The sequence below is a fragment of the Salmo salar genome, chromosome ssa10 (assembly GCF_905237065.1).
Source record: "Salmo salar chromosome ssa10, Ssal_v3.1, whole genome shotgun sequence".
NCBI lineage: Eukaryota > Metazoa > Chordata > Actinopteri > Salmoniformes > Salmonidae > Salmo > Salmo salar.
The window spans coordinates 78,022,017-78,035,847 of record NC_059451.1 but is presented as its reverse complement, the minus strand read 5'-3'; the positions used below and the strand labels follow the sequence as shown (position 1 = coordinate 78,035,847).

General features: G+C 42.4%; 1 protein-coding gene across 3 annotated transcripts in view; it reads right to left on the bottom strand.

Annotated features, from left to right (window-relative positions):
* Positions 1 to 13,831, bottom strand: part of LOC106561024 (calcium-dependent secretion activator 2) — a 221,481-nt gene that overhangs the window by 26,887 nt on the left and 180,763 nt on the right. For all 3 annotated transcript variants that reach the window (XM_045688110.1, XM_014124578.2, XM_045688109.1), the window contains 2 exons: positions 9,120 to 9,275; positions 8,573 to 8,720 (listed from right to left, as the gene is read on the bottom strand). In XM_045688110.1, coding sequence (XP_045544066.1) covers positions 8,573 to 8,720; positions 9,120 to 9,275 — 304 coding nt within the window. The remainder of the gene's footprint in view (positions 1 to 8,572; positions 8,721 to 9,119; positions 9,276 to 13,831) is intronic.

The following is a 13,831-nucleotide window of genomic DNA, read 5'->3' as shown; positions in this document are numbered from 1 at the left end:
TTAAGACCAGATTGTTCTTCAAGATGTTCAAACGTTCATAGATGACCAGCAGGGTCAAATAATAATCACAATGGTTGTAGAGTGTGCAACAGGTCAGTACCTCAGGAATAAATGTCAGTTGTCTTTTCAAAGCCAAGCATTCAGAGGTCAAGACAGCAGGTGCGGTAGAGAGAGAGAGAGAGTCGAAAACAGCAGGTCCGGGACAAGGTAGCTCGTCCGGTGAACAGGTCAGGGTTCCATAGCCGCAGGCAGAACAGTTGAAACTGGAGCAGCAGGAGTCAGGAGTCATCAGGCCAGGTAGTCCTGAGGCATGATCTTAAGGGTCAGGTCCTCCGGGAGGGGAGGGAAAGAGGGCAAGAGAGAGAATTAGAGGGAGCATACTTAAATTCACACAGGACACCAGATAAGACCGGAGAATTACGCCAGATATAACAGACTGTCCCTAGCCCCCCGGCACATAGACTATTACAGCATAGATACTGGAGGCTGAGACAGGGGTGGGTCAGAGGACACTGTGGCCCCGTCCGATGATACCCCCGGACAGGGCCAACCAGGCAGGATATAACCCCAACCACTTGCCGAAGCAAAGCCCCCACACCACTAGAGGGATATCAACAGACCACCAACTTACTACCCTAAGACAAGGCTGAATATAGCCTACGAAAGATCTCCTCCACCGCACAAGCCCGAGGGGGGCACAAAACCGGACAGGAAGGTCACGTCTGTGACTCAACCCACTCAAGTGACGCACCCCTCCTAGGGACAGCATGGAAGAGCACTAGTAAGCGAGTGACTCAGCCCCTGTAATAGGGTTAGAGGTAGAGAATCCCAGTGGAGAGAGGGGAGCCGGTCGGGCAGAGAATCCCAGTGGAGAGAGGGGAGCCGGTCAGGCAGAGAATCCCAGTGGAGAGAGGGGAGCCTGGCAGGCAGAGACAGCAAGGGTGGCTCGTCTCTCAATTGCCTTGCCGTTCACCTTCGCACCACTGGGCCATACTACACTCAATCATAGGACCCACTGAAGAGATGAGTCTTAAGCAAAGACTTAAAAGTTGAGACCGAGTCTGCATCTCTCACATGGATAGGCAGACCACTCCATAAAAATGTTGCTCTACAGGAGGAAGCCCTGCCTCCAGCTGTTTGCTTAGAAATTCGAGGGACAATAAGGAGGCCTGCGTCTTGTGACTGTAGCGTTCGTGTAGGTACAGTGCATTCTGAAATATTCAGACCCCTTGATTTTTTCCACATTTTGTTACTTAACAGCCTTATTCCAAAATGGATTAAATTACATTTTTTCCACATAAATCTACACACAATGCCTTCTAATGACAAAGAGAAAACAGGTTTTTAGAATATATAACCCAAAAATACTTTATTTACATAAATACTCAGACCCATTGCTAAGAGACTTGAAATTGAGCTCAAGTGCATCCTGTTTCCCTGAATCATCCATGAGATGTTTGTACAACTTCATTGGAGTCCACCTGTGGTAAATTATATTGATTGGACATGATTTGGAAAGGCACACACCTGTCTATGTAAAGTCCTACAGTTGACAGTTAATGTCAGAGCAAACACCAAGCCATGAGGTCGAATGATTTGTCCGTAGAACTCCGAGACAGGATTGTGTCGAGGCACAAATCTGGGGAAGGATAGAAAAACATTTCTGCGGCATTAAAGGTCTCCAAGAACAAAGTGGCCTCCATCATTCTTAAATGGAAGAAGTTTGGAACCACCAAGACTCTTCCTAGAGCTGGCCGCCCAGCAAATTGAGCAATCGGCGGAGAAGGACCTTGGTCAGGGAGGTGACCAAGAACCCAATGGTCACTCTGACAGAGCTCCAGAGTTCCTCTGTGGAGATGGGAGAACCCTTGAGAAGGACAACCATCTCTGCAGCACTCCACCAATCAGGCCTTTATGGTAGCCAGACAGCCAGACGGAAGTCACTCGTCAGTAAAAGGCTTGGAATTTGCAAAAAGGCACCTAATGTTGCTCTTAGAACATAAAAAAACAAGATTCTCTGGTATGATGAAACCAAGATTGAACTCTTTGGCCTGAATGCCAAGCGTCACTCTGGAGGAAACCTGGCACCATCCCTACGGTGAAGCATGGTGGTGGCAGCATCATACTGTTGGGATTTTTTTCAGTGGCAGGGACTGGGAGACTAGTCAGTATCGAGTGAAAGATGAACAGAGACAAGTACAGAGAGATCCTTGATGGAAACCTGCCCCAGAGTGTTCAGGACCTCAGACTGGGGCGAAGGTTCACCTTCCAACAGGTCAACGACCCTAAATAGACAGCCAAGACAACGCAGGGTTGGCTTCGGGACAAGTCTCTGAATGTCATTGAGTGGTCCAGCCAGAGCCCGGACTTCTCTGGAGAGACCTGAAAATAGCTGTGCAACGAGTCTCTCCATCCAACCTGACAGAGCTTGAGAGGATCTACAGAGAAGAACTGGTGAAACTCCCCAAATACAGATGTGCCAAGCTTGTAGCGTCATACCCAAGAAGACCCAGGGCTGTAATTGCTGCCAAAGATGCTTCAACAAAGTATTGAGTAATGGGTCTGAAAACTTTTTTTATTTCATTTTTAGAAATGTGAAAAAATTTGAAAAAAACTGTTTTTGCTTTGTCATTATGGGGTATTGTGTGTAGATTGATGAGGGAACTTTTTTTGAAATCCATTTTAGAATAAGGCTGTAATGTAGCAAAACGTGGAAAAAGTCAAGGGGTCTGAATACTTTCCGAATGCACTGTATATACAGTGAGGGAAAAAAGTACTTGATCCCCTGCTGATTTTGTACGTTTGCCCACTGACAAAGAAATGATCAGTCTATAATTTTAATGGTAGGTTTATTTGAACAGTGAGAGACAGAATAACAACAAAAATATGTTGCTTCTACTTGAGCCACTCCTTTGTTGCCTTGGCCGTGTGTTTTGAGTCATTGTCATGCTGGAATACCCATCCGTGACCCATTTTCAATGTCCTGGCTGAGGGAAGGAGGTTCTCACCCAAGATTTGACGGTACATGGCCCCGTCCATCGTCCCTTTGATGCGGTGAAGGTGTCCTGTCCCCTTAGCAGAAAAACACCCCCAAAGCATAATGTTTCCACCTCCATGTTTGACGGTGGGGATGGTGTTCTTGGGGTCATAGACAGCATTCCTCCTCCTCCAAACACAGCGAGATGAGTTGATGCCAAAGAGCTCCATTTTGGTCTCATCTGACCACAACACTTTCACCCAGTTTTCCTCTGAATCATTCAGATGTTCATTGGCAAACTTCAGACGGGCATGTATATGTGCTTTCTTGAGCAGGGGGACCTTGCGGGCGCTGCAGGATTTCAGTCCTTCACGGCGTAGTGTGATACCAATTGTTTTCTTGGTGACTATGGTCCCAGCTGCCTTGAGATCATTGACAAGATCCTTCCGTGTAGTTCTGGGCTGATTCCTCACCGTTCTCATGATCATTGCAACTCCACGAGGTGAGATCTTGCATGGAGCCCCAGGCCGAGGAAGATTGACAGTTCTTTTGTGTTTCTTCCATTTGCGAATAATCGCACCAACTGTTGTCACCTTCTCACCAAGCTGCTTGGCGATGGTCTTGTAGCCCATTTCAGCCTTGTGTAGGTCTACAATCTTGTCCCTGACATCCTTGGAGAGCTCTTTGGTCTTGGCCATGGTGGAGAGTTTGGAATCTGATTGATTGATTGCTTCTGTGGACAGGTGTCTTTTATACAGGTAACAAACTGAGATTAGGAGCACTCCCTTTAAGAGTGTGCTCCTAATCTCAGCTCGTTACCTGTATAAAAAGACACCTAGGAGCCAGAAATCTTTCTGATTGAGAGGGGGTCAAATACTTATTTCCCTCATTAAAATGCAAATCAATTTATAACATTGTTGACATGCGTTTTTCTGGATTATTTTGTTGTTATTCTGTCTGTCACTGTTCAAATAAACCTACTATTAAAATTATAGACTGATCATTTCTTTGTCAGTGGGCAAACAAACAAAATCAGCAGGGGATCAAATACTTTTTTCCCTCACTGTATACAGTACCAGTCAAAAGTTTGGACACACCTACTCATTCCAGGGTTTTTCTTTATTTTCACTATATATTTTATATATTTGATTATTCAAAGTAGCCACCCTTTGCCTTGATGACAGCTTTGAACACGCTTGGCATTCTCTCAACCAGCTTCTTAAGTTAGTCAGCAGGAATGTTTATCAAAAAGTCTTGAAGGAGTTCCCACATATGCTGAGCACTTGTTGGCTGCCTTTCCTTCACTCTGCGTTCAAACTCATCCCAAACCATTTAACTGGATTGAGGTCGGGGGATTGTGGAGGCCAGGTCATCTGATGCAGTACTCCATCACTCTCCTTCTTGATCAAATTGCCCTTACACAGCCTGGAGGTGTGTTTTGGGTCATTGTCCTGTTAAAAAACAAATGATAGTCCCACTAAGCGCAAACCAGATGGGATGGCGTATCGCTGCAGAATGATGTGGTAGACATGCTGGTTAAGTGTGCCTTAAATTCTAATTAAATCACTGAGAGTGTCACCAGCAGAGCACCCCCACACCATCTCCTCCATGCTTCACGGTGGGAACCACACATGTGGAGATAATCCGTTCACCTACTCTGTGTCTCACAAAGACGCGGCGGTTGGAACCTAAAACCTCACATTTGGACTCATCAGACAAAAGGACAGATTTCCACCGGTCAAATGTTCAGTGTTCTTGTTTCTTTGCCCAAACAAGTCTCTTCTTCTTATTGGTGTCCTTTAGTAGTGGTTTCTTTGCAGCAATTCGACCATGAAGGCCTGATTCACACAGTGTCCTTTGAACAGTTGATGTTGAGATGTGTCTGTTACTTGAACTCTGTGCCTTTATTTGGGCAGCAATCGGAGGTGCAGTTAACTCTAATGAATTTATCCTCTGTAGCAGACTCTGGGTCTTCATTTCCTGTGGCGGTCCTCATGAGAGCCAGTTTCATCATAGCGCTTGATGCTTTTTGCAACTGCACTTGAAGAAACATTCAAAGTTCCTGAATTTTACCGGATTGACTGACCTTCATGTCTTAAAGCATTATGGACTGTCGTTTCTCTTGGTTTATTTGAGCTGTTCTTGCCATAATATTGACTTGGTATTTTACCAAGTAGGTCTATCTTCTGTATACCAACCCTACTTTTTCACAACACAACTGACTCCATTTCCCGCAGTATTAGTCTTAAAAATAATTATCCAGCGATCATAGAGCTATAGAGCTAAATTTTTATGGAATGGTCTGCCTATCCATGTGAGAGATGCAGACTCAGTCTCGACCTTTAAATCTTTATTGAAGACTAATCTCTTCAGTAGGTCCTATGATTGAGTAGTCTGGCCCAGGGGTGTGAAGGTGAATGTAAAGGAACTGGAGCAACGAACTGCCCTTGCTGTCTCTGCCTGGCCGGTTCCCCTCTCTCCACTGGGATTCTCTGCCTCTAGCTCTATTACGGGGGCTGAGTCACTGGCTTACTGGTGCTTTTCATTGCCGTCCCTAGGAGGGGTGCATCACTTGAGTTGGTTGAGTCACTGAGGTGATCTTCCTGTCTGGGTTGGCGCCCCCCCCTCGGATTCGTGCCGTGGGGAGATCTTCATGGCCTATACTCGCCCTTGTCTCAGGGTAGTAAGTTAGTGGTTTGAAGATATCCCTCTAGTGGTGTGGGGAATGTGCTTTGCAAAGAGGGTGGTGTTATATTCTGCCTGTTTGGCCCTGTCCGGGGGTATCTTTGGACGGGGCCACAGTGTCTCCCTGACCCTTCCTGTCTCAGCCTCCAGTATTTATGCTGCAATAGTTTGTGTCGGGGGACTAGTATCAGTCTGTTATATCTGGAGTATTTCTCCTATCTTATCCGGTGTCCGGTGTGAATTTAAGTATGCTCCCTCTATCTCTCTCTTTCTCTCTTTCTCTCTTCTCTCGGAGGACCTGAGCCGTAGGTCCATGCCTCAGGTCTACCTGGCCTGATGACTCCTTGCTGTCCCCAGTCCACCTGGTCGTGCTGCTGCTCCAGTTTCAACTGTTCGGCCTGCGGCTATGGAACCCTGACCTGTTCACCGGACGACCTACCTTGTCCCGGACCTGCTGTTTTCAACTCTATCTCTCTACCGCACCTGCTGTCTCTAACTCTGAATGATCGGCTATGAAAAGCCAACTGACATTACCTCTTAAGGTGCTGACCTGTTGCACCCTCTACAACCACTGTGAATATTATTATTTGACCCTGCTGGTCATCTATGAACGTTTGAACATCTTAGCCATGTGCTGTTAATAATCTCCATCCGGCACAACCAGAAGATGACTGGCGACACCTCAGAGCCTGGTTCCTCTCTAGGTTTCTTCCTAGGTTCCTGCCTTTCTAGGGGGTTTTTCCTAGCCACTGTGCTTCTACATCTGCATTGCTTGCTGTTTGGGGTTTTTAGGCTGGGTTTCTGTACAGCACTTTGTGACATCGGCTGAAGTAGAAAGGGCTTCATAAATAAATTTGATTGATTGAACTTATTGGCTCAAACGCATTGAGAAGGAAAGAAATTCCACAAATTAACTTTTAACAAGGCACACCTGTTAATTGAAATGTATTCCAGGTGACTACCTCATCAAGCTGGTAGAGCGAATGCCAAGAGTGTGCAAAGCTGTCATCAAGGCAAAGGGAGGCTACTTTGAAGAATCTCATAAATAAATTATATTTTGATTTGTTTAACACTTTTTTGGTTACTACATGATTCCATATGTGTTATTTCATAGTTTTGATGTCTTCACTATTATTCTAAAATGTAGAAAATAGTAAAAATAAAGAAAAACCCTGGAATGAGTAGATGTGAACAAACTTTTGACTGGTACTGTATGTATATATATATTCCCTACCCAGGCAAGGTATATATATATATATAAGTGTGTTTGTGTGTGTATGGGCCAGCTTCCCGGATCTCGATTTTACTTAAACATACTACTAAAAAGCATGCTTAAAGGAGAATTACGATTGAAAGTACTTTTTAGCCCAATACTTAATCTGTGTCAGGGACAACAGCCTTTGATATATCAGTATATGCTAACTTTATACATGTCAAAATCAACTAATTACATACATTTTGTGGAAAAATTTGTGATAGGTATGATTTTGCACTGGAGAGTCCACTTAAATGCAGGGATGTGACAAAAGCACTTATAACATCTCAAAGGAAGGCATCAATTGGAAAATAAATAATTTTCTTTGTAAAGAATAAATGCAGAAAAGTGCTTTTTGAACCTTGAAGAGTTTCACTACAACATCCTTTGTTCTAACAAAAGCTTCTTAAAATATATCCTCAAAATAATTTAATAGCCTCCCGAGTGGCACAGCTCGCAATGTGCTAGAATTCCTTAAAAAAAGAAAATCTACAAGTAATCTGCATTTTAAGAAACAGGAATTTAACACATTTCATGTAAATGATCCAAGGTGAGTGGATATATAACATTTTTTGACATGTAGCTAGATCAAAAATAACAACATTTTCATCCGCTACGCTAAATCATCAATGGTTCAGACGCTGTATATATAATGATCTTGAACTGTATTTTGCACAGGTGAAACAACACCTTATCACATCAGAACCACATCAACTGTAGATAATTAATGCACTAACTCAATTAGTTCCAATCCAAATTGGAATCTGTAGAGTACACTGAGTGTACAAACCTGAGTGTGTCTGTTCGGCAATGAATAAACATCCTCAGGGACTTGTGGAGCTGAAGGTTAAAGGGACAGTGAGCTTAGTTCTCTGTAGAGACACTGTAAATGGTCGCTGCGTAGAGGAGGGTTAGCCTTTAGCACCGTGAAATGCTGTAATGGAGAGATTGAGCGCTCATTCAGACGCATCGATTTAGCGCAGCCACTGCACTTTACCACTGATCTGGACGTGATATGAATGTGCCCATCACAATGAATGTTTTAGCTGTCAAGGTAATATTACTGAATCTGTCACAGACAAAGGGAAACCAAAGTTATTGAGTTCTTTAGGGAAACCCAGGCAAGGTAGGGAACAATATTTGCTTCTGTTGTTGTGGTGGTTCAGTGTACTTATAGCTGATTAGGGCATGTAGGGTTTAACAAACAAATGAGGCCCTGCCCATTCTTTTAACTACAGTATACCCATTGTTTGCTACACTCAATAGTTGAATACCGAAATCAAATCAAAGTTTACGTGCGCCGAATACAACAGGTGTAGACCTTACAGTGAAATGCTTACTTAACAACAGTGCAATTTTTAAGTATAAAATTGGTATTAGGTAAACAATAGATAAGTAAAGAAATGAAGAAAAACAGTAAAAAGACAGTGACAATAACTGTGGCGAGGCTATATACAGGTGGTACCGGTACAGAGTCAATGTGCGGGGGTTAGTCGGGCTAATTGAGGTAATATGTACATATGAGGTAATATGTACATGTAAACAACCACGATTGACGTTAGTAGGGTTTGTGGTGGTTTTGCATGTATCGATGGAAATGTGTGGTCAGTTTGTGTGGTCAAAGAACAGAGAATAGCAGTTGAATGCGGTCGTACCTCTAGACCGGAGTCCAGCACACAGAGTTTGGAGCACTGCTTCTTGGCGTCAATGAGCACATTGAACATGGTGCATACCAACAACGACACCCGGAAGTCCGTTGACTTGCTGGCCTTCTGCATCTTGGAGTCGAAAGCCGCTTTCGTTCTTTGGGTAAAAAAGATAGTTGAAAGGTTTTATGATATGGTTAATTCCTAGGGGGCTATGGAAAACACTGTTCAGAACTCCATCACTAACTTCAGGGGCGGACTGGCCATCTGGCATTTCGCTCCATTTTTTGACCTGTGGGCCTGTCTAACTTGTTTGTTTTTTTCCTGCGCAAAATGGTCATTATCTTGGCCGGTGTGAGGCCTCCAGGGAAAAAATGGGCCGGTGTGTTAAAAATGCCAGAGCAGCTTCTGGCCCCAGTTCGCCCCTGACTAACCTCATTCTCATTATCCTCAATAATATCTCAATTATAAACCAGGAATGCCGTGTCAAAAAATAAGGTGGGTAAACGCTGAACCCCAACCCATCCCAGGTGGTGACCGTCGCCTGCCCTCTGACCTTTTGACACAGGCCTCCATCATGTTGCTGGCCATGAGCTTCAGCCTCTGCTCCAGATGTTTGGCAAACTCAGGCTCGGGCCAGTGCAGGTCCAGGACAAACATCTTTAGGGCGTCCAACTTCCAGAAGAGGTCCTCGGAGGTCTCTGAGCCGTTACTAGGGGTTTGGGTGGGAAGAAGCCAAAATAACAAAATCACAGTAGAAATACTTTGTCTTCTTCTCAGACATGGAATACATGGGAGAAAACATCCAATACCCCCCAAAATTGCATGCACACACACAGACACACAAACACTTAAAAAGATCTGCAGTGTGCATTCACAGACACAAACTGTGATCTATTCACAGCTTTAATTACGCCCCTATACAATTTTCCCTAAATTGGTGTTCAGCCTCCAGATATAAAGGAGTGAATAACACAGTCCTTAGAATGGCATTTAGCCCTTAGAATGGCATGTCTGCTGTGATATAAAGTAGTTAAGTAAAAATAGTTTAAAGTACAAAGTATTTTTTTGCGGTACTTTACGATTCATAATTTTGACAATTTTTACTTTTCTTCTCTATATTCGTGAAGAAATAGTGTACTTTTTATTCAATACATTTCCTCTGACACCCAAAAGTACTTGTTACATTTTGAATGCTTAGCAGGACAGGAAAATGGTCCAATTCACACACTTATCAAGAGAACATCCCTAGTCATCCCTACTGCCTCCGAACTGGTGGAATTACTAAACACAAATGCTTCATTTGTAAATGATGTCTGAGTGTTGGAGTGTGGCCCTGGCTATCCATAAATAAAAACAAGACAAAATATTTTACTGGTTTGCTTAATATAAGGAATTGGAAATGTAAGTATATTATAGCAATTACATTTACTTTTTATACTTAAGTATATTTAAAACCAAATACTTTTAAACTTTTACTCAAGTAGTATTTTACTGTGTGACTTTCACTTTTACTTGAGTCATTTTCTATAAAGGTATCTTTACTTTTACTGAAGTATGACAATTGGGTACTTTTCCCCACCACTACATGTCTGGATGCATGAAGAAATAGGTAAACACTTCAATTGAAATGCCAATGTTCTGTCAGTTGTCAATAAACATTAACAAATGAAGATTGAGTTACACTGAGTCCAGGGCTTTGTGTACGAGGTCTTTAAAGGGATACAATGAAGGCAATGAAGTCCTTTATCTACTACCCTAGAGTCAGATGAACTCATGGATGCCATTTTTATGTCTCTGTGTGAAGTCTAGAGTATCTACTAGCATGCTAGCAGTTACCACATTACTTAGCACGTGCGCTAAAGCTAGTTAGCAACTTCCTTCAAACTGCACGCAGAGACATAAAAATTGCATCTACGAGTTCATCTGACTCTTGGTTAGTAGAAAAAGGGCTTCATTGCCCAAATCATGAAGTATTCCTTTAAGTGAAGTGCTGATGTTTTCTTGTATTACTACTCAGTACCTGAACACATTCAACAATTAACATGGTCCACAGTTAAAATGTCACAGTTATAGTGCCTTCAGAAAGGATTTACATCCTTGATTTCTCCCACAATTTGTTGTGTTACAGCCTGAATTTAAAATTGCTTAAATTTAGATTTTTTTTTCACTGGCCTACACGCAATACCCCATAATGTCAAAATGGAATTGATCTTTTAGACATTTTTACAAATTAATTAAAAATGAAAAGCTGAAATGTCATGAGTCAATAAGTATTCAACCCCTTTGTTATGGCAAGCCTAAATAAGTTCAGGAGTAAACATTTGCATGGACTCAATCTGTGTGCAATAATAGTGTATACAATTATTTTTTAATGACTACCTCATCTCTGTACCCCACACATACAATTATCTGTAAGGTCCCTCAGTGAATTTCAAACACAGGCTCAATCACAAAGACCAGGGAGGTTTTCCAATGCCTCGCAAAGAAGGGCACCGATGGCAACAAAAAAAAGCAGACATTGAATATCCCTCTGAGCATGGTGAAGTTATTAATTACACTTCGGACAGTGTATCAATATACCCATTTACTACAAAGATACAGGCATCCTTCCTAACTCAGTTGCCGGACAGGAAGGAAACCCGCTCAGGGATTTCACAATGAGACCAATGGTGACTTTAAAGCCGTTATAGAGTTTAATGGCTGTCATAGCAGAAACCTGAGGATAGATCTACAATATTGTAGTTAGTCCACAATACTAACCTAATTGAGAGTGAAAATAAGGAAGCCTGTACAGAATACAAATATTCTAAAACATGCATCCTGTTTGCAACAAGGCATTAAATTAATACTGCAAAAAATATGTCAAAGAAATTAACATTTTGTCCTGAATACAAATTGTTATGTTTGGGGAAAATCCAATACAACACATTACGGAGTACCATCCTCCAGATTTTCAAGCATAGTGGTGGCTGCATCATGTTACGGGTATGCTTGTAATCATTAAGGACTGGGGAGTTTTTTCCTAGAGGAAAACCTGGTTCAGTCTGCTTTCCACCAAACACTGGGAGATTAATTCACCTTTCAGCAGTACAATAACCTAAAACACAAGGCCAAATCTACATTGGAGTTTCTTACCAAAAAGACAGAAAATGTTCCTGAGTGGCCGAGTTACAGTGTTGACTTAAAGGAAAGTCAACACTGTCTAGCAATAAACAACCAATTTGACCGAGCTTGAACATTTTTTTTAAATAATAAAAGGCAAATTCTGCACAATCCAGGTGTGGAGAGCTCTTAGAGACTTACCCAGAAAGACTTACAGCTGTAATGGCAGCCAAAGGTGATTCTACAATCTATCGACTCAGGGGTGTGAATACTTATGTAAATGAGATACAGTATTTCTGTATTTAATTTTCAATACATTTGCAAAAATGTCTAAAAACATGTTTTCACTTTGTCATTATGGGGTATTGTGTGTGGATGGGTGAGATAAAACAAAATATTTAACCCATTTTGAACTCAGGCTGTAAAACAACAAAATGTAGTCAACCAACAAAATGTGGAATAAGTCAAGGGGTATGAATACTTTCTGAAGGCATGACATGTTCCTAAGATAGTTAACATGACTCATAATTACTAAACACACCCAACAGTTCCTTATCACATCCGGGCTGTCAGGCAGACTGTGACTAAGGAGACTCTAAGCACACAGACAGATGGGTCTCCATCGCCACCTTCTCCCCAGTGTCTACCAGAGGTTACACGGAAACACATGGCAACCGGTGGCAGCAACCAGCATCCAAGTGTACAGCAAACCGGAGAGAGCGAGGTAGAGAGTGGGGGGTGGGTGAAGCGCATACACTTCCTTACTTTTCTCACTTTGCCTTTAAAAGACTGTTACATTCATAAGTGGTGCGCGGGAATAAATAGTTTGGGCAAAATCCGTGTTGCAATTAAACGCTCGCTCATATCCCCCCCTCAGGACTAATTAGGAGCTCTCTTCTCCGAGCGTCCCCTCTCCCGGGGGAATGGAACAATCCCCCACGCCCGTCTGTGCTCGCTAACGAAGTGCCAGGTTTTTTATCTCAAGCAAGAAAGGGGAGGTGAGTGGGTGGGGGCGTCCCGTAGGGGGGACATGGAGAGTGTGTGAGAAGCCTTTCCCAAACATCACAACTCAGCCTCCCTCCAGAGATGGGCACCCCTCGGGTGGCCCCATTACTGCCACTGTTTCTACGGGGCCCTCAGAAGCCACGTTGTTGAGTCTTCACTGTTCACTCAAATATCATCTGGTGGTCATACTAGTGACTATACTACTCATTAGTTGTTGATCAAATGCTATATGTTGTTTTACAACCACAAACACAGGAAAATGCCTCCTGGTAGGCCATCTAAATTATGCTTAATAATCTTGCTTGCGGGGGATCATGTCTGCTGAATTATGACAAATGTTTGAGGAGAAAAGGGTCACTTGACAAGTGCTAAAAACTGTTTCATAAGAGTCACAAAGACCAGCACTGACGTTTCGAAAAACATATTCACTTAAATCCGTAAAATGGCTATTCCTTCTTACAAAATATCAGGTAAATTAATTCCTTGCAAGCTGAAATAAATAAGAAAGAATACAATTTCTCATTCAACATTCATTAGGCATGTTAAACACTACAATTCAGTCCTTAGTTGAGCTGTGAATTGACTAGCACACCTTAAGATCACAATTAAAGGAGGCACAAACAGGTATCTATCTCTTTGATACTCTCCATGTACAATAAAATGTGTATATATATACAAATAAAAATACCTGAAATATGATTGGATGTGGGAACAAAAACATGTCATACATATTCCAAAACCGTTCCTGAAGGAGGAGGCAGGCTCCACAACACACATTTCACAATAGAGATGATGCTGTGCCACAGAAAAGAACCATGCTGGGGAACAATGCGCCACAGAAGACAACAATTCTCACAAGACAACCATGCTTTTATCTTGGTATTACAGAAGGTATCAGTTTGAGGTCATCAAAAGGGGGCAACCAGTCCCAGGAAAATGTGGGTAGTGATGACAAAAGCCACCTGGATTGCACAGTTAAAAGCATCAGTAGTAGACAACAAAAACTGGTTTTACAACAAACTTTGAAATTGAAATGTGAGAGCACATTTTCCAGCTGATCTTTTCTCCCGGTTTCTCTCAGAACTTTTACATTTAAAAAAAATGTAATAAACTAGTTCAATACTTAATTGCACATAATTGGCAAAGGGAAGTAACATA